Below are 20225 nucleotides of genomic sequence, written 5' to 3'. Positions count from 1 at the left end.
AAGTTTTCCTTGCCGGGCTCCATCGGATGATGTTACCCACTTGTGAGGACTAAAATCCTGCTGTCCTAGGAGAACACCTGTTACATGTAAGCAACTGCGCTTTCTGCAAAGAGGATTCATGAAAGAATACATTAATTTTTGCTTTATTACATGATTGATTGGATCTGATTGTTTTCTTTGCTTTTTACATGATATACTTGTGTATTTATAAACTGCAATAAATATAAAATAAATTAATACAGATTAATAAGGAATTTTTAATGCTGGTAAGTGCTTGAAATAATTGAGGTAACATATTTTAAAGTTTCATACATGATGCATAATGGCTTTTGCAAACTACTTAGAAAGCCAATAAGAATACAGTAGTAGGTCTCAGACCTGCATGCCTACAGCCCACCCATGTTAACCTTGTGCCCACCCAAAAAAATCAGTTCTGGCTATGCCACTGATCTAATCAGAACCTCTAGGTGGGAGGAACTGAAGGGTAACGATGGCTCCCTTTCTAAGTGTATTATAAGGACAGGGATAGTGACATCTAGTGGCCAGACCAGGAGGATCTGCCACAAATACAAAGCATTGTAGATTGATTGATTGGTGATTGTTAAATTAAAGTATTGTAGATTGATTGATGTCTTTGTGGAATATAAAGCATTGTAGATTGATTGATTTATTGATTTGTGTCTATGTGAAATATAAAGCTTTGTAGATTGATTGATTTGTATCTATGTGAAATATAAAGAATTGTAAATTGATTTGTGTCTATGTTGAAATATAAAGCATTGTAGATTGATTGATAATGTCCTTGAGAAATGCAAAGCATTGTAGATTGATTGATTTATGTCTATGTGAAATATAAAGCATTGCAGATTGATTTTATGTCTTTGTGAAATATAAAGCATTGTAGATTGATTGATGTCTTTGTGAAATACAAAGTATTGTCAATTGATTGATTTGTGTTTATGTGACATATAAAGTATTGCAGATTAATTGATTTGTCTTTGTGAAATATAAAGCATTGTTGATTGATTGATAGCAATTTATATCTAGCTCCAGTCACTCAAATCATACTGACCACGATTTACAATTTAGCTGGTGCTGTACATCTAACATAACCCCAAATTTCCTCTCGTCTCTCCACAGTAGCCGTGTGGGCCAATGAGCCAAATGTGCCTGCAGCCAAGAAACGGTACATTTATGGCAAGTTAAATGACAAAGGTAAATTTCCCCAGCTTCATGTACAAGTGACAAAACAATTTCTTAGCTTTTGGTTCTCTTCTTTTAGTCAAATGCCTTTTTCATTTTTTTTTTTAGTTTTCGCAACTCATAAATTTTTTGCATTACCTGATTTTATTTGGTTTTGTTTTACTAAGGTGTTGGTTTTTTTTATTGATTCATTTGTTTATTTAATTTCACTTTTGTTTAATATTTGTGTTTTTACAAAAATGGGCTGTGTTTTGATTATTTTCAAGCATTAAGATATATTTTTGGTTTAGACTTGATATCTATATAAACAATGTTGTCATTACGGGTTTTGTTTTTTTTGCTATTTGCATTTGAGTAAATTAATTAGAGTATTTGATCCAATGCATTGAATTGAGACCCCATTTTAAATCCATTGCGCTTGAATACTAATAATTCTGTAAGCTGTACTGAATACTATTCAGAAAGGCAGGCTAAAAATAAAAAATATTATTAGATTATTAAGGAATTATGCATTATATTTAAGTCAAGAGGTCATTAAGTTCTCCTGTGGACTAATATTTTTTTCTGTTGATAGCAGGGCTGAATTAGCCATGCTGTCATGGGAACTGTCCATCAGGCCCGGGAGGCGGAACTTCAAAGTAGGTGTCAGAGCTTTACTCTGTGAGGCTGCGCATGTCTTCCCGCGCAGGAAACCAGAATCTCCTCAGTCTGTTTTTTCCGCGTGTGGGAACACACGCGGAGCTTCAATCTCCTCAGGACTTTCAGTTTTGATCGTTCTTCAAAAAAAAAAAAAGACAAAGGAGGATAGGAAAATGCCATGACCCTCGGGATTTAAGCCCTGCTCCTGCAGAGAAGTCATGTCCATCACAGATGGACATGACAGATGTTACCGCTGCCTAGGCCCAGACCACCGGCAAGAATCATGCGAAGATTGTGGCTGCATGTCTCTGAGGGCCCGTCGTCAAAGGGCCGAAAAAATCCAGGGCCTAAAACAGGCGGTGGGGGGCTCATATGCCCCTCCATCGGAGGCACATTCATCCCCGGGGCCTTCAAAGACACCGACTCTACAAGTGCTTAGAGCATCTTCAGTGGAGCTTACCACCTCCAAGCCTGGAGGTGAAAAAATTCATAAAGAAAAAAGACACCATTCGAGGGGTTGAGACCCCGCGGTCGCCACGAGAGTGAGGCGTCGCTGCGCCGTATCGAACCGAGTTCAGTGGCGCACGAGAAGGCCCACTCCAGTTTGAAAGCGTCGACTACAAATCATCAACTCACAAGCACCTTCCAACGATGCATAAAACGCCGCTGTCAACACATACAGAGCCGACGCGGGCACCACATGCGTCGACATCAATGCACATACCAGTATTGCTGAAGCAAAAACCATCGACTCTGGCGCTTGAAGCGCCTTCACCGACGCATACAGCGTCGACTTTGGCGCATGGACAGACGCCTATGGCATACTCCATGCCGACTCCAATGCAAGGAACTGCACAGTCGACGCACTTAGCGCATAAGAAGCAGCCGTCTAAAAGACCGACGCAGTCCACACAACTAACACAAATTCAAGCACTGAAACCCTCAAAAAGGAAGAAGACCAGTACGTCGACACACAAATTTCGTCACTCCTCGACGGAGAGTATTTCCCATAAGACCAAATCCAAGATCACCCCGGAACATCCACCACAGTGGAGTCCTCAACTCTTTTTTTTTTTTTAATTATCTATTTATTAAATTCAAAAATTTACATAGGCATTGAATACATACCATAAATTTCAGATAAGATATTACATTCAAAGAAAAAAAACTATAACCAGTAAGCATAAAGTATATAAAGAAAAATTTTCACCATGTACATTATCCTAAAGCAAATATTTGTTTCAGTTACTCCGTAAATCTATCTGATCTCACTATGCAATTGGGAGAAGCAAAAGTAAAATAAATAAGAGCAGAATACAGGTAAATCCTAGAAAGTTAAGAGAGTAGTAGGGTTTTTAAACTATCCCGGTACTACTAGACGGAGTTGGTAAATTTTCTGTTTTTGTATTCAGGAGAATTTCTAGCTGATCAGGTTCTGTAAACATATATCTATCATTTCCAAAATTCAGAAAACATTTACACGGAAATTTTATCATTATTTTAGCACCCAATTGTCGAGCTCTTGGACATAATGAGAGAAACTTCTTCCTTCGCACTTGAGTTTCTTTGGTGATGTCCGGAAATATCCAGATTTTACCACCAAGATAGGGCTTACTTCTATTTCTAAAGAATCTTTTCAAAACCATATCTCTGTCCTCAGATAATACAAACTTTACCAAAAGCGTCCCTCTTTTTTCAATTTGTTCTTCTTGAGTTGTTTCAAGAAATCCTGTAAGGTCTTCCAGTGGGGGAGGTGTCTCTGTAGAATCCCTTCCATCTTGAGAATCCCCCACCTTTCCATCATTTTCTCTTTTCTTTAGGGGCTCAGTTATAAAGTAAACCTTTTGTATTTTAGGTAATTCTCCATTAGGTATTAATAGTAATTCCTGAAAATATTTCTTAAGTTGTTCTTGAGGCGAGATTAGTTTGCATTTTGGGAAATTAATTACCCTTAAATTATTATATCTTAAGTTATTTTCCAAGGATTCCATTTTTTTCTCTAGTCTAGAGTCTCTTTGTATTAAATCAGTTTGTATTTGTTTGCACTGATTTACTTGTGCATCCAATTCTTGTATTTTGGTAGAATTAGATAAAACAACAGGATTCACAGCATTAGACTGCTCTTGGAAACCTTTTACAAGCAAAGTCAATTTATTTATCGCACTATCAAGTGTGGCAATCCCGTTCCATAGTGAGTCTAAAGTTACCTTTTCAGGTTTGTTTAAGAGCCTGGTCTCTGTAGAATTCGCCATTATGCCCCTCTGCAACAATTCTAAACGTTCCAGCTCCGTCTGTTCCCTTCCAGCAGCGGTGGTCGACGGCAGAAAACTGCCTGCACCGCCCTGCATGCCGATGTCTGGCTCTCTCAGGGCAGATGAGGTCCTTTCGCCCTGAGGCTGCCCGGCTCCGCCTGCTGGTAAGCCCCCCTCGATCGTCTCCTCCATTAGCTGCAACTTCGGCAGCTCAGGATTCACTGGCTCCAGCGCGTTTCCTCGGGCAGGACAGGAAGGGGTAGCCGGTGCGCCAGGGCTCAAAGATGTTTCATCGATAGAGATAGAGCTCTGCTCCTGCTCTAATCTCACTGCCGACTCTCCTGGCGATGCCCCTGTCGCGCCGAAGAACTCCCGTATCGTCGTTTGGATAGAGGTGGGTTCTAGGGGGGTCGAGGTGCCCTCCCTCACCTTCCCCTTTCTTTTGGTGTGGGGCATTTCTTCCGCAGCACAGCGGTAACAGCTGTAATGTATCTCCAAGCGTTCGAAACAGGAGCTCAAAAAAACGCAACTGCTCTCTTGGACGCCATTTTGCTTCTCCCTCAACTCTTTAGACGTTCTGCTTCTCCCTAGGTCCAAAATACTCCAGGATCTATAGTTAGTTCCAGGGAAGAATGGGTCCAGGTAATGTCCCATTCTTCGTCATCATCTTCTTCATCCTTACAGGTTTTTTCAGACCTGTCATCAACTTCTAGACACCATAGCTCGGAATGCATTCTGCAAGAACCATTGATCAAGAAGCGTTCAGAAACTGAAGAACTATTGCCCCAGAAATGAAAGCGGTTACCACCAGACTCGGACATCTTATTAGCAGCGTTGACATCACCGGGTTCGACAAGGCATTTGAAACCGTCCATGCCACCACAAACCCAGCAGGCTTTTAAGAAGCTCTCTGCAGCCCTTTCAGGCTTCTTTGAGTCTATTTAGTCATCTTATACACTCCCACCATCTTCTCCAAGCAGCCCTGCTCCTTCACCGAAGCTTACAGAACAGCTGTCGCCCGACCATCCGATTTCTCCATTACCAAAGGATCCTTCACCCCAGCCAAGACTGTGGAAGGAACCTCTGGATACTCTTCAACAACCAGAGAATTTGGACTCTCCGCCGACGTCCCCAGATAATTCCACTGGGTACCCCTTGGACCCGCTGGATGAACCTCCAGAACCATACTCCCCGCCGGAGGACTTAACATATCCAAAATTCTTGGAGAAGCTAGGGTCTGTTCTCCATCTGGACATTCAAAAAATTCCAGACCCACGGGCAAAGGCGTTAGGCCTCTTGAGGATTTTTTACCTCCCTGCAGAACCTACGTCTCTTCCTTCACAAAAGGTATTGGACACGTCTTAGAAAAATCTTGGGAGACCCCGTTCACTATTCCGGCAATCTCAAGAAAGGCAGACCTAAAATTTTAAATGAAGCAATCACCATACTATACGCTTCCTCAGCTGCCGCATACATCCATCCTCATGGAATCGGCGATGCACCGAGCAAAGAAAACAAGGCTACACTCGGCAACTCCTTCTGGGAAAGATCATCGTTACCTGAACGGATTTGCCAAAAGATCATTTTAAGCGGCAATGCTATCGGCAAGAATACAACAACACCAGTTTTACGTAGTACAGTTTCTCACAGGACAAGCAGGATGTTAGTCCTCACAAATGGGTGACATCGAGGATGGAGCCCAACCACGGAAAACGTCTGTCAAAGTTTCTGGAACTTTGACTGGCCCCTACTGGGCATGCCCAGCACGGCACCAACCCCGCAGCCAGCAGGGGTCCCCCTTCAGTCTTCTTTTTTACGCGCAGCAGTAGCCACGCGGTTAAGGAGCTCTTACCACATTCCTGACAGGAATTTCTTCACGGACTTCTTTGAAGTAAAATTCGCCCCACAGGGGTCCCCCCTCTATCTAAATTTAGCCCGCGGTACTTCGGTAAGTTTTTTACCATTTTTCGCCGATTACCATCGAGTTTGGCCCTCGCGGCCTGCTGGCCGTTGACTGTCCCGCGGCTAAATTTTTGGTTAATGGCCATGGCGTCGGGGTTCCGTTGGTGCCCAGACTGTACACGCACCATGTCTATCACAGACCCTCATAGAGTCTGTGTATTATGTTTAGGGAGTGAGCATGATGTCCAGACTTGCACCAAATGTGCCCTTATGACACCAAAAGGTCGCAAAGCCAGAATGGAGAAGATGGGACTCCTTTTCCATGCTCACACTCCGACGCCGTCCATCGCATCGACGTCCTCAGAACCGGCACCGTCGAAGTCACACCATCGTCGGCAACCTCCCGGTGACCGTCTGCCATCGACGTCTCCACGGCCATCGACGTCTCCACGGCCATCGACTCCCGTCCCTTCCCCCGAGGATCGAGAGGATTGGAGGGAGAAGCATCGCCATCGACATCACAAGTCTCGGACAGTCGAGGAATAGAAGTCATCGACCTCGGTACCATCCGAGCCTCCACTGAAGAAGTCTCGATCAGAAGCGGCACCGTCCACTTCTGTTTCTGAGACACCGAGGCAACCCTCACCCCATCGGGGTTTGGGAGCCGCAATTCCACCGGTGACGGTGGTCCCTCCGGCTTAGCCTCAGCCTCCCTCTTCCGCGGAGCCGGGTCTCGTCACCCCAGGTCTCCGGGAAAAACTGGACCGGCTGGTCCAGGAGGCCATCGACAAGGCGATGCAACGGTTCCAGATTCCTTCGGCACCGTCTCCGGCACCGAGAGTAGAACCGGTCACCGACCCGATTCCAGCAGCGCTGGCACCGCTGCTCGCCCGGATGGAAGCGCTCATGACCGCCTTTCCACCGGTGATACCTGGGTCACCGACAGCACCGATGCGCTCCCCAATGGCAATCTCATCTGGTGGAGAAACACCATATCGAATTCCTCCTTCGGGAGTGGTTCCATCGATGCCGTGTTGTCCCTCGCCACCGATACATTCCTCCGGGGTGATACACACATCGGCTCCACCGATGCCTTCGATGCTGGCACCGATGCCTCCGAAGGTATTTTCGATGCCCCCGGTGATTCCTTCGGGTTTCTCGGAGCCTCAGCCAGGACCTTCAGGTATCCAACCCCCTCGTGGTCATACAGGTCAGCAACCTGATCCTTATGACACCTGGGATGATGATACTTCCACAGACACCGATGATTTACCTTCACCGCCCTCTCCTACTGAAAGTAGAAAGCGTTCTCCCCCTGAGGACCTCTCTTTCATCAATTTTGTGAACAAAATGTCGGAATTGGTCCCTTTTCAGTTTCAATCGGAGCAAGATGACAGGCACCAAATGATGGAGTTACTCCAATTTCTGGATGCCCCAAAAGTCATCACTTCCATTCCAATTCATCAGGTTTTTCTGGACCTTCTAAAAAAGAATTGGGAAACTCCTGGATCTGTTGCTCCAGTAAACAAAAAAGCTGACTCTACTTACCTGGTACAGTCAGCACCTGGCTTTCAAAAACCTCAGCTAGACCACCACTCTGTTGTGGTAGAGTCAGCTCAAAAGAAAGCTAAAAGAATGAAGCCATACTCATCCATACCTCCTACTAAGGAAAACAAGTTCCTAGATAGTATAGGCAGAAGAGTATACCAAGGGGCCATGCTCATTTCCAGGATAGCTTCTTATCAGCTGTACATGACCCAATACAACAGGGTCATTTTCAAGCAGATACAAGAATTTTCAGATACCTTACCAGAACAATTTCAACACCACCTTCAAACCCTCGTAACTAAGGGATTTGAAGCTGGGAAGCATGAGATAAGAACATCTTATGACATCTTTGATGCTTCCACTAGACTCTCTGCTACGGCCATCTCAGCAAGACGCTGGGCTTGGCTTAAGTCTTCTGACCTTCGCCCAGAGGTTCAGGACAGGCTCTCTGACCTGCCCTGTTTAGGGGATAATTTGTTTGGTGAGCAAATTCAACAAATAGTTGCTGAATTGAAGGATCATCATGAGACCCTTAAACAGCTCTCATCGATTCCTTCTGACTTCCCTTCTAAACAACCATTTAAGAAGGAACCTAAAAAGTCATTCTTCCGTCCACGGAAGTACTATCCCCCACAAACCAAGTCTAGGTCAATGAGGCCGTATCAAAAGCCTCAGCCTCGCCAACCTCGGAAGCAAAAGCCCACAGCAGCTCCGTAACCAGGACCCGCGTCGGGGTTTTGACTTTCACTTAGAGAGCAGATGCCTAATCCCTCTACCAAGCATACCAGTAGGAGGCCGATTAAGCCACTTTACAGAAAAATGGCATCACATCACCACAGATCAATGGGTGCTAACGATAATTGCACAGGGTTACCACCTAAACTTCCTAACTCTTCCCTCGGACTCTCCACCTCTGCAAGCGTGGAGACTTACCGACCACTCTGTACTTCTAGAGCAGGAAGTTTCCCTTCTCCTCCAGTCAAACGCTATAGAACCCGTTCCTCTCTTACAACAAGGACTAGGGTTCTATTCCAGGTACTTTCTGATCCCAAAAAAGTCAGGAGGACTTGGCCAATCCTGGACCTACGGGCCCTCAACAAGTACCTTCACAGAGAGAAGTTCAAGATGGTAACCCTGGGTTCGCTTCTCCCTCTGCTGCAAAGAGAGGACTGGCTCTGCTCTCGAGACCTAAAAGACGCTTATACCCACATTGCGATAACTCAGGCTCATCACAAATACCTCCGATTTCTAGTTGGCCAAAACCACTATCAATACTGAGTGCTCCCTTTTGGCCTAGCATCCGCACCACGAGTTTTCACCAAATGTCTTGTAGTGGTCCATGTCTACCCCTACTTGGACGATTGGTTAATCAGGGCCCCAACCCAGCAAATCGCTCGGTCTTCCCTGACCCTGACAATTCAAACTCTAATTTCTCTAGGATTTCTTGTCAACTACAAGAAATCCTACTTAGTCCCATCTCAAACCTTATCCTTCATTGGAGCAGACTTGGACACCTTACAGGAAAAAGCCTTCCTTCCTCATCAACGTGTCCAAACCCTTGTGTCCCTAGCTTGCCAGTTGCAGTCTCAACGCACAGCAACAGCTCGCCAATTCCTCATTCTGCTGGGACACATGGCCTCCTCAGTTTATGTGACTCCAATGGCCCGTCTGGCCATGAGAGTCATGCAGTGGACTCTGAAATCACAATGGATCCAAGCCACTCAGCCTCTGTCGACCATTGTCCGCATCACCGACACACTCCGTCTGTCTCTTGCCTGGTGGAAGAATCAATCAAACCTCCTACAAGGCTTGCCCTTTCATCCACCAGATCCTCAAATAATTCTCACCACCGACGCTTCCAACGTCGGCTGGGGAGCCCATGTAAACAGTTTACAAATCCAAGGATTCTGGTCTCTAGAGGAAGCCAAACACCAGATAAATTTCCTGGAGTTTCGAGCAATCCGATATGCTCTCAGGGCTTTTCAAGATTGCCTATCAAATCACGTAATCTTGATTCAGACGGACAACCAGGTGGCCATGTGGTACATCAACAAGCAGGGAGGCACAGGCTCCTTCCTTCTCTGTCAGGAAACTGTGCAGATTTGGGCAGAAGCCCTCTCCCGTTCGATGTACCTCAGGGCCACCTACTTACCGGGGGTGGACAATGTCTTGGCAGACCAGCTGAGCCGTGTCTTCCAACCACACGAGTGGTCACTCAATCCCTTGGTAGCGACCTCTCTTTTCCAGAAATGGGGTTATCCCCACATAGACCTCTTTGCGTCCCCTCAGAACCACAAAGTGGACAATTACTGCTCTCTCATTCGGAGTCAGCACTCTCAGCCCAGGGATGCATTCTCCCTCACCTGGACAACCGGTCTGCTTTATGCATTCCCTCCACTTCCTCTTCTGTCGAAGACTCTCGTGAAGTTTCGTCAGGACAAGGGAACCATGATCCTGATAGCACTGCACTGGCCACGCCAAGTGTGGTTTCCCATACTCCAGGATCTCTCCATCCGCAGACACATTCCCCTGGGGAAGGACCCGCACCTGATCACTCAGAACGACGGATGCCTCCTCCATCCCAACCTCCAAGCCTTGTCCCTGATGGCATGGATGTTGAAAGGTTAATCCTTCTACCACTTAACCTTTCGGATTCAGTTTCTCATGTCCTGATTGCTTCGCGAAAGCCTTCCACAAGAAAATCTTATTCCTATAAATGGAAAAGGTACACATCATGGTGCACTTCTCAGTCCCTTGATCCCCTTTCCTGTCCAATTTCTAAATTTTTGGACTATCTTTGGCATTTATCAGAATCAGGTCTAAAGACCTCTTCCATTAGAATGCATGTCAGTGCGGTAGCTGCCTTCCATAAAGGTATCGGGGGTGTCCCTATTTCAGTACAACCCCTTGTAACACGCTTTCTTAAAGGCTTGCTCCATTTGAAGCCACCTTTACGTCCTCCGGCCCCATCTTGGGACCTTAATCTGGTTCTTGGTCGCCTTATGAAACCACCTTTCGAACCTCTTCACTCCTGTGACCTTAAATATCTCACATGGAAAGTGATTTTCCTTTTGGCTATCACTTCAGCTCGCAGGGTTAGTGAGTTACAAGCCTAGTTACCTATCCGCCTTACACTAAACTCCTGCAGGACCGGGCGGTACTCCGCACTCACCCTAAATTCTTACCTAAGGTAGTTTCGGAGTTTCATATTAATCAATCCATCATACTACCTATTTTCTTTCCCAGGCCCCACTCCAACCCCGGAGAACAGACTCTGCATACCCTCGACTGTAAACGGGCTCTAGCATTCTATCTAGACCGTACAGTTGCCCACAGGAAGAGCACTCAGTTATTCGTCTCTTTCCATCCCAACAAGTTAGGGCAACCTGTGGGTAAGCAGGCTCTTTCCTCCTGGTTGGCGGACTGCATCTCCTTTTGCTATCAGCAAGCTGGCATTCCTTTCCAAGACCATGTCAAAGCACACTCTGTGAGGGCCATGGCGACTTCAGTAGCACACCTTCGATCGGTGCCACTTCCTGACATCTGCAGGGCTGCTACCTGGAGTTCTCTCCAAACATTTGCAGCCCACTACTGCTTGGACAAAGCCGGAAGACAGGATTCCATCTTCGGCCAATCTGTCTTGCGTAACCTTTTTCCAACATGACGTACCAACACCCTTCCGCCTACCCGGTGGGGTGCGGATGCCCTCTACCAAATTCTACCCCAGTTGTTGTGCCTGTTGCACGCCGTTGGGTACATTTGGTGCATGTTCGGACATCCTCACCTCGGTACTCACCCATTTGTGAGGACAACCATCCTGCTTGTCCTGTGAGAAAGCAAATGTTGCTTACCTGATGTAACAGGTGTTCTCACAGGACAGCAGGATGTTAGTCCTCACGAAACCCGCCCGCCGCCCCGCAGTGTTAGGTTCGTTTCTTACTTTGTTTTTCGGCACTGCCTGTAGCTTTTAAACAAGACTGAAGGGGGACCCCTGCTGGCTGCGGGGTTGGTGCCGTGCTGGGCATGCCCAGTAGGGGCCAGTCAAAGTTCCAGAAACTTTGACAGAAGTTTTCCATGGTTGGGCTCCATCCTCGATGTCACCCATTTGTGAGGACTAACATCCTGCTGTCCTGTGAGAACACCTGTTACATCAGGTAAGCAACATTTGCTATTTGTTTGAGTGTTTGCAGATGCTAAAGGTACTACTGCCTTCCACTGACCCGACAACCTCCATTCCACATCTGATCCAGGACATGGAGGAAGGGATTCTTCACCTCCTGCGCACAGTCTATGAGGCATTTGAAGCTTCCTCACAAGCTTCAGCTTCAGTAATTGCAGCTCGCCAAATGGCTTGGCTCCGAGCCAGCATGATTAGAGAAGACATACATGATAAGCTGGCTAACTTGCCTTGCAGAGGTGATACCCTCTTTGGAAGCCGTATCCAAGAAACCGTGGCTCAATTAAAAGAGCAATCTGTAGCCTTACAGTCTCTCATGAATCCACCATCCTACTCCACTTTCTTGCGGCGCTACTTTGCTCCATCTCACAGGCAACCATTTCAGCGCCAACTGTACCGCCCATATACTGCATATAGAGCACCTACGTACCAACCACCACAGAGAACACAGCAGCAACATTCTCAGAATCGGAGAGGGCGGCCTATAGCACAACAACCCCAAGGTCAACAACCTCCATCTACCTCTAAAGCGCCTCTGTCTTTTTAGGAATAGTACAGCCACCATCACAAACAGTAACAGCGGGAAGAATAACATCCCACATCGAAGCGTGGAAGAATATCATGACCAATCGTTGGGTACTAGAAATTGTTCATTAGGGTTACCAGCTTCAATTCGTAACCATAACCCCTCTTCCTCATCCATCAACCAGAAGAGTCCGGTCAAACCAGACTCAACTGGGAAAAGAGATAGCATCACTGCTACGTCAGCAGACAATCCGCCTCCTCCCACTTCCCAGAATACAGGATTCTACTTACCATATTTCCTAATTCACAAGAAATCTGGTGCTCTCCGACCAATCTTGGATCTCTGAGAGTTGAACAAGTACCTAGTAAAGGAGAAATTCAAAATTATCTCCCTCAAATCCATTCTACTCCTTCTCCAACCCAATGATTGGATGTGCTCAATAGATCTGAAGGACACTTACACACACATCCCAATACATCAGTCTTCGTGGCGCTACCTATCCTTCCAATTCAATGGCCAGTACTACCAATACAAGGTTCTTCCCTTCGGCCTCTCAGCAGCCCCCAGAGTCTTTACAAAGTGCATGGCAGTGGTGGTGGCGGCATTCCTGCAACAGAAAGGTACCAAAATATTTCCTTACCTGGACGATTGGCTTATAGTAGCCTCCAATCCACATACCCTTCGTCATCAACTACAAGACTCAATCATTTGCTTGAACAAATTGGAACTTGTTCTCAACTACAAAAAATGCAACCTCAACCCAACACAAATTCTACAATTCATAGGAGCTTGTGTGGACACGACCCGGAGCAGAGCTTTTCTTCCGGCAGAAAGGAGGTTAATAATACTACGTCTTCTACGAATGCTCAGAACCACACAGACACCATCAGCACAGCAGGTTCTGACAGTATTGGGTCACATGGCAGCAGCTATTCATACTGTACCCAACACCACGCTGCACATGCGCCGCTTGCAGTGGGGTCTAAAATGACAATGGAAACAACACTCTCAACCCTTAACATGGAAAATATCCTTAACCCACGAAATCACAAAGGACATAGACTGGTGGTTGCACAAGACAACGCTCACCAAGGGTGCCCCATTCAATCTGTCTCCACACAATGCAGTACTAACCACAGACGCCTCCCGCAAGGGTTGGGGGGCACATCTCGACCTACTACAAACACAAGGCCAGTGGTTTCTGCAGGAACAAAAATTCCAGATCAATCTACTAGAACTCAGAGCAATACAGTACACTTTACAAACCTTTGTCACTCATCTTCGGGGACGACGAATCATGGTCTACACCAACAATCAGGTAGCCATGTTCTATATAAACAAACAAGGAGGGTCCATTTCATGGAACCTGTGCAAAGAAGTGATCCTCATTCTGGAATGGGCAACTCGCCATTCCATCCAACTACAGGCAACATTCCTTCCCGGGATTGCCAACACTTGAGCAGACAGACTATGTTGAATATTTCACCCACACGAATGGTCACTCATTTGGCAGGTAACATAAAGCATTTTCGAAAAATGGGGTGTGCCAACCATCGACCTCTTTGCCATGGAATTCAACAGGCAGGTCAATCAATTCTGTTCAGTATGGCCCAGTTCAGAAAGGACAGCCCAAGATGCCTTTCTCATTCCTTGGACGGAGGAACTTCTGTACATGTTTCCTCCAATTCTGCTTATAACCAGGACAATACAGAAATGCATACACGATGCAGCTCAACTGATTCTGATCGCACCCACATGGCCAAGACAGCCATAGTACACCCACCTTCTTCATCTATCCATAGAAACGCCAATCCGCTTACCAGACTGAGCAGCCCTCCTATCTCAGGAGAAAGGAACTCTTCTCCACCCGATGCACTTTACCCTCCACCTAACAGCGTGGAGGTTGAGCGGATCCTCCTAACAGAGTAAGGTTTCTCTTTCACGGTGCAGGATGTCATTCTAGAATCCAGGAAACCTTCGACAAGAAGAAATTATCACTTCAAATGGAGACGATATTCCTCCTGGTGCAAGACACAGGGTATCAACCCAGTGGACTGTACCCCAGAAGCCTTATTAAACTACCTCCACACATTGTACGTAGCAGGCCTAGCAACTGCTTCCGTCAGGGTCCATCTTAGGGCCATAGCGGCTTTCCATAGACCACATCAAGGTCAACCGATATCAGCACACCCGATGGTATCTCATTTTATCAAGGGTCTCTCCCATTTACGACCCCCTGTGTCCAAACCACCGGTGGCTTGGAATCTGAATCTTGTCTTAGAGCAGCTCATGCTCTCACCATTTGAACCCATCGACTCGGCTCACTTTAAATACCTCACGTGGAAAGTGGTCTTCCTCGTAGCAGTAACATCAGCTCGTAGAGTCAGTGAGTTGCAGGCCTTAGTTCACTATAGTCCATACCTTCAATTTTACCATCATAAAGTGGTCCCTCAAACTCATCCTTCATTTCTCCTGAAGGTAGTCTCATAGTTCCACCTAAAGCAATCAATAGAACTGCCAACGTTCTATCCAAAACCATTTCAAAACGACAGAGAAAGACTCTTGCTCACACTGGACTGCAAAAGGGTTTTAGCCTATTACAGGAAAAGAACCCACTTACAGTCAAGAACCTTTCAGTTATTCGTATCCTTCAACCCTATTGCACCGTGTCTACCGGTAGCTAAGTGTACCATCTCTAGCTGGATTGCTCAATGTATCCAATTCTGCTACCACAAAGAGAATTAAGTCCTATCTTTCCATCCTAATGCTCATCAAGTGCGAGCAGTCACCACCTCGATAGCACACCTGAGACATGTCCAACCACTAGACATATGTAAGGCGGCTACATGGTCATTCCTTCACACATTCACGTCCCACTACTGCTTAGACCAGCATACTACTGAAGATGCCAAACTGGGACGTGCAGTTCTGCAATCATTGACAACATAGAGGCCATAGTCGACTGCCCACTTCGACTGGATCACGCTCATAAGAACACTACATAATAATCGATAACAAAGCATGATCAAGAGTTTAGGACTCCCATGACAGCATGGCTAATTCAGCCCTGCTATCAACGGGAAAAACCAAGTTTGCTTACCATAAACGGTGTTTCCGTAGATAGCAGGATGAATTAGCCATGCTGATCCACCCACCTCCCTGGACAGTCGACATACTCTATTTACTATTCATACTTGCTTTATTACAGATTGAGGAGATTCTGGTTTCCTGCGCGGGAAGACATGCGCAGCCTCACAGAGCAAAGCTCTGACACCTATTTTGAAGCTCCGCCTCCCGGGCCTATCCTGCTATCTACGGAAACACCGTTTACGGTAAGCAAACTTGCTTTTCGCCTGATCAGGGATTTTAGTTTACTTTCGGGCCGATACAGTACAGTGTGCTCCAACGGAGCACACTGTTAGCCGGCTTTTGGACGCGCTAGCTTTACCAATCCCCCCCCCCCCCCCCCCGAACCTAATAGAGTCCGCAACATGCAAATGCATGTTGATGGCCCTATTAGGTATTCCCGCGCGATTCAGTTAGCAAAATGTGCAGCCAAGCCGCACATTTTGCTTTCAGAAACTAGCGCCTACCCAAAGGTAGGCGCTAGTTTCTGCCGGCACCGAGAAAGTGCACAGAAAAGCAGTAAAAACTGCTTTTCGCCCGCTCTCCCTTGTTTTTACTGTATCGGCCTGTTTGTTCTTTCCTATTTAAATGGAATCTATGCTGTGTGATTTGTTTTGTGGTCCTGCTGTTGTACCTGATTGTTATTTGATGATTACTTTGTTTGCCAGTTTTGACTATACTGTTTGGAACAGTGGTTTATAATTTAAAATAATAACATGTTGTAGATCTGAAAAGAAGTTTTTATGTATTTGAAAAAGGAAAGTGGATGTATTTTTTTAAGTAGATGCCCAAGTGAATTTGTGATATATGCAGTGAATGTGCTGTGGTTTTGATACCTACCAAAAGAGAGTATTTTGCAAATGTTGCATTTTAGCTTTCAGCATGCAGTTTTTTCAAATTAAAAATACCTGGCACATTACAACATCAGTAGTTCCAACCACTAGATCCAAAGTCCTTTGTGATGTATGTAAGGAAATATTGTTGCATGCATTCACATGCCTCACAAGAATAACTCATTCTGCGGGGTAGTCCCTTGTTGGGTTTTGAAATTTCAGTCTTTCCTACAGTGATCAGTTACCGTAGTTCACTGCTTTAGAAAGTCTAGCTTTGAAAGTATTTCAGAAATGGAAATAACTTTCTTTTTGTATAGAAATAATCATGATTTGTCTCTCATCTTTAAGGTAAATATTTGTGGATTTAGAAATTTTTTTGGTTTGCAAAACAAAAACAAAATAGAGCAAATAAGTTGTGAAAAAAGCTGTGTAAAGTGTAGGAGTGTTTTAGGGTACTGAGATCTGATTCTAGGTTATGGCATTGTGTTGTCAGTGTTGTGGTAATCTTGTTAAGTTTTTTTTATTATGTTTTCCAAAGATTTTAGAATTTATATATCCATAGATGCATTAATAAGTGCTAGATAACATTAGAAAATGGATTATTTCCACCCCGCAGTCAGCAGCGATTCGCCCTGAGAATGATCAGATTGCAGATTGCAGAAGCAGCAGAAACATATTTTAGAAAAAAAATTAAACCCTGGAGAATTTTTGTTTGGCTTTTCACATTATATTTTCAAAAAATAGCTCTTTTGGTAGCAGGGTCTGTCACTTATGAGGTAATTTTCAAAGGAGTTATACACGTAAAACTAGCATATGCACGTGTAAGTAGCTTGTACTCACGCACATGCTATTTTGTAAACATCATAAATACATTCATATTTACCTACACAAAAACAGGGCAGTCTAGGGGCATTCCTGGCAGGGCCAAGAGGTATGTGCATAACTTGCTACTTTATGAGAGATTTACACAAAAACAGACAACTTATTCACTCAGTTAGACACCTGCTAATTATCTAGCACAACTAAGATCACACTCAGCTGTTGTTGGATGGGAAGTCTGAGTAAAGTACTAGGAGGGTCTCCATGAACTAGAAATGGACTGGATATCGGCAACTGGTGATTTCAAGTACGCCTGCAACTTCCTCGTATATATAACTGGTATTATAAAAAGTGTTGTCTGATGTTTCATTGTATTCGACTAAGGAATTTTTTCCTGCTTTTTCTGTTTCACTGTAAACCGGCATGATTTGCATTTAATGCAAGAATGTCGGTATATAAAAGTTAAAAATAAAATAAATAAAAATAAAAAAATGTAAAATCACAGGATCGGCAACCATTTGACAGTGCACTAAGTTTTAATCATTTACACAGACGTACATTATTTTAAAGAAGTCTGTTGAATGTAAAAACTTTTCAGTACAATAGCAAAGAAGACATCTCACAAGCAGCAAAGTAGATATGCTCAAAATTCATGCAAATACTTACCTTTATTCTGAAACTATTAGAATATGCTAAAGTTGACTCATAGCTAATATCCACAAAACCCAAATAACCCAAAGTATGTTTAATGTGCAACCCTCAAGGCACTCAATAACTGCTTCATGCAGGATGAAAATCCATTTTTGTTGATGGACTGTGTATGCCTCTATTTAGTGATTAGTTGGACTGCTATATCTTAGTTCTAATCATTTCATACTTAATCTGTAGCACTGTTATCTGCCTGCTTCATTTGCATTTTTCCAGCTCTTTCAGTCTGTGCCTTTCCTGCTTTTGCATTGCAGTGGATGTATATGTGAAAGTGTATCAGAACAGCCCATACCTTGCATGCATGGACGAGGCTCTGGCTCAAGGAGAAGTCATAGATCCCCTCTTTCTGTGGATTGGTCCGGATGGAAGGAACTTAAAAGGCAAGGAATGTTCTGTTCACATCTGTCTAGTTTGAGATGAACTTTGGTTTGTTCAGTTTGTATTCCTCACCACTTTGTACACTTTTTTATACTTGCACATTTTTCCATTAGGCACTTACTGAGGATGCCATAGTTTTTTATTTCTATACAAAATCTGTAAACACCGGAACAAGTGATGACATATGATTATTACAGAGCTATTATTATCCACCACTCTTATTTATCATTGGTCATATCCTTTCTATTCATTCTCCCCTTCATTGCAAGTCGCTACTATGATCCATCATCCCTTCTCCAGCTGCACTTGTTTTCTAAAGCTAATCTTTTTGACATACTGAAATGGAAGATAACTGAGACTAGTTTGAAGGCCACAGGCCAACCTCTCTGCAAACTCATATTTACTGTTTTGTACTGTGAAATGCTAAAAAATGCTTACAAACAGACAAGAATCTGAGAACTGTAGTTATGTCAGTATTTCTATGGTGGGAAAGTAATCAATTTATTGATACCAAAAGTCTAAGAGAGGAAGAATATACAGCACGCTTAACAGCTGTGCTTGGAACTGATAAGAATGCAGAGAGGGAAAGGCCATTGCTCCTACCCCCATCAATTGCCAATTTTTATTTTATTTATTTATTTCGAGGCTTTTATATATCGAAGTATAGCGGATTGCCTTCACTCCGGTTTACAAGATAACAACTTAATACAATTTGATAACACTGGAACAACTTAATAAACTGTGAACGGAGTAAGGGTCATAGGAAAAGGGGAGCAACGATTACAAACTGAAAAGAATATTTTACAACAAACGATAAAATAATTTAAAATGGGGGGACTTAGGGCAGAGCTCATAGATAGGTGCGGGGTGCAGGAGGAATAGTTGTATCGGAGAGGAAGATATGGGGTGGGACAGGGGTAAAGGAGGATCGGAATAGAGAGGGAGGGAGAGGTAGGGGGGAGGGGGAGGACATTCGGGGGGGGTTTGAGCGTGACGTGCGTAGGAGAGGAATGAGGTAGGAAGTTGTGGACGGCTTAACCAACACCATCACGGAAAGTTAGGTTGAAATACCAGGTTTTGAGTTCCTTTTTAAATTATTTAATGTCACTGAGTGAACTTAGGTAGTGAGGTAGGGTGTTCCATAATTTGGGTCCTGTGATTGAGAAGGCTCTATTCCTCGTGGTGGTCAGTTTGGCAATGCTGGGGGAAGGTATGTCTAGATTCAGTTTGCATGCTGTTCTGGTAGATAGTTGCGCTTTGTGAAGGTGAATCATGTCATTGAGGGCGGGGTTGGCTTCTTTGAATATTGTGTTGTGGACAATTGTCAGAGTTTTGAATTCAATTCTTTGTGCTATTGGTAGCCAGTGGAGACTTTTCAAGACAGGGGTGATATGATCTGATTTCTTCTTGCCAGTGAGGATTCTGGCGGCGGCGTTTTGCAACATTTGGAGTGGCTTTATGGTGGATTTTGGAAGGCCGATCATAAGAGAGTTGCAGTAGTCGAGGCTGTTAAAGATGAGGGATTGCAGCACAGTTCGGAAGTCTTGATGGTGGATAAGTGGTTTTAGGTGTTTCAGAATGTGGAGTTTCTGAAAGCCTTCTTTTGTTTTCGCTGCGATGTTCTTTTTTAAGTTGAGTTCATTGTCAATCCATATTCTGAGGTCTTTTGTTGTGTTTTTGAGTTGGATGCAGGTGTTGTCGATTTGTAAGAAGTGTGAGGAAGTTGCCGACCCTGTGTTGTGTTTACCTATGAGGATGCATTCGGTTTTATTCATATTGAGACATAGTTTTAGCTGGTTTAGTTTGTCTCTGATGGCGATTAAGTGGTTGGCTGTGGAGTTCAGAGTCTCTTCGATGGTGTTGGATACGGGGATGAGTAGTTGAATGTCATCTGCATACATAAAATATGTTATGCCAAGACTTGAGATGAAGTGGCAGAGTGAGAGTAGGTATATATTAAAGAGGGTGGCAGATAGGGCGGAGCCTTGTGGTACCCTGGTTTCAAGGGGGAGGGGGCTGGATGCATTGTTGTTAACGGTGACCTTGAAGAATCTATCTTTTAGGAAGGAGGTGAACCAGCTTAGTGTTTTGCCAGCCAGACCGATGTGCGCAAC

At 44.6% G+C, this 20225-nt stretch overlaps 1 protein-coding gene across 5 annotated transcripts in view; it reads left to right on the top strand.

Moving 5' to 3' along the window:
* ZPBP2 (zona pellucida binding protein 2) overlaps positions 1-20225 on the top strand; it is a 274873-nt gene that overhangs the window by 22654 nt on the left and 231994 nt on the right. For 4 of the 5 annotated variants that reach the window (XM_029572762.1, XM_029572758.1, XM_029572761.1 and 1 more), the window contains 2 exons: positions 1141-1215; positions 17988-18113. In XM_029572762.1, coding sequence (XP_029428622.1) covers positions 1141-1215; positions 17988-18113 — 201 coding nt within the window. The remainder of the gene's footprint in view (positions 1-1140; positions 1216-17987; positions 18114-20225) is intronic. The other variant, XM_029572759.1, reaches the window with a different exon arrangement.

This window comes from Rhinatrema bivittatum, chromosome 12 (assembly GCF_901001135.1).
Source record: "Rhinatrema bivittatum chromosome 12, aRhiBiv1.1, whole genome shotgun sequence".
NCBI lineage: Eukaryota > Metazoa > Chordata > Amphibia > Gymnophiona > Rhinatrematidae > Rhinatrema > Rhinatrema bivittatum.
This window is presented reverse-complemented; position numbering and strand designations above follow the sequence as displayed.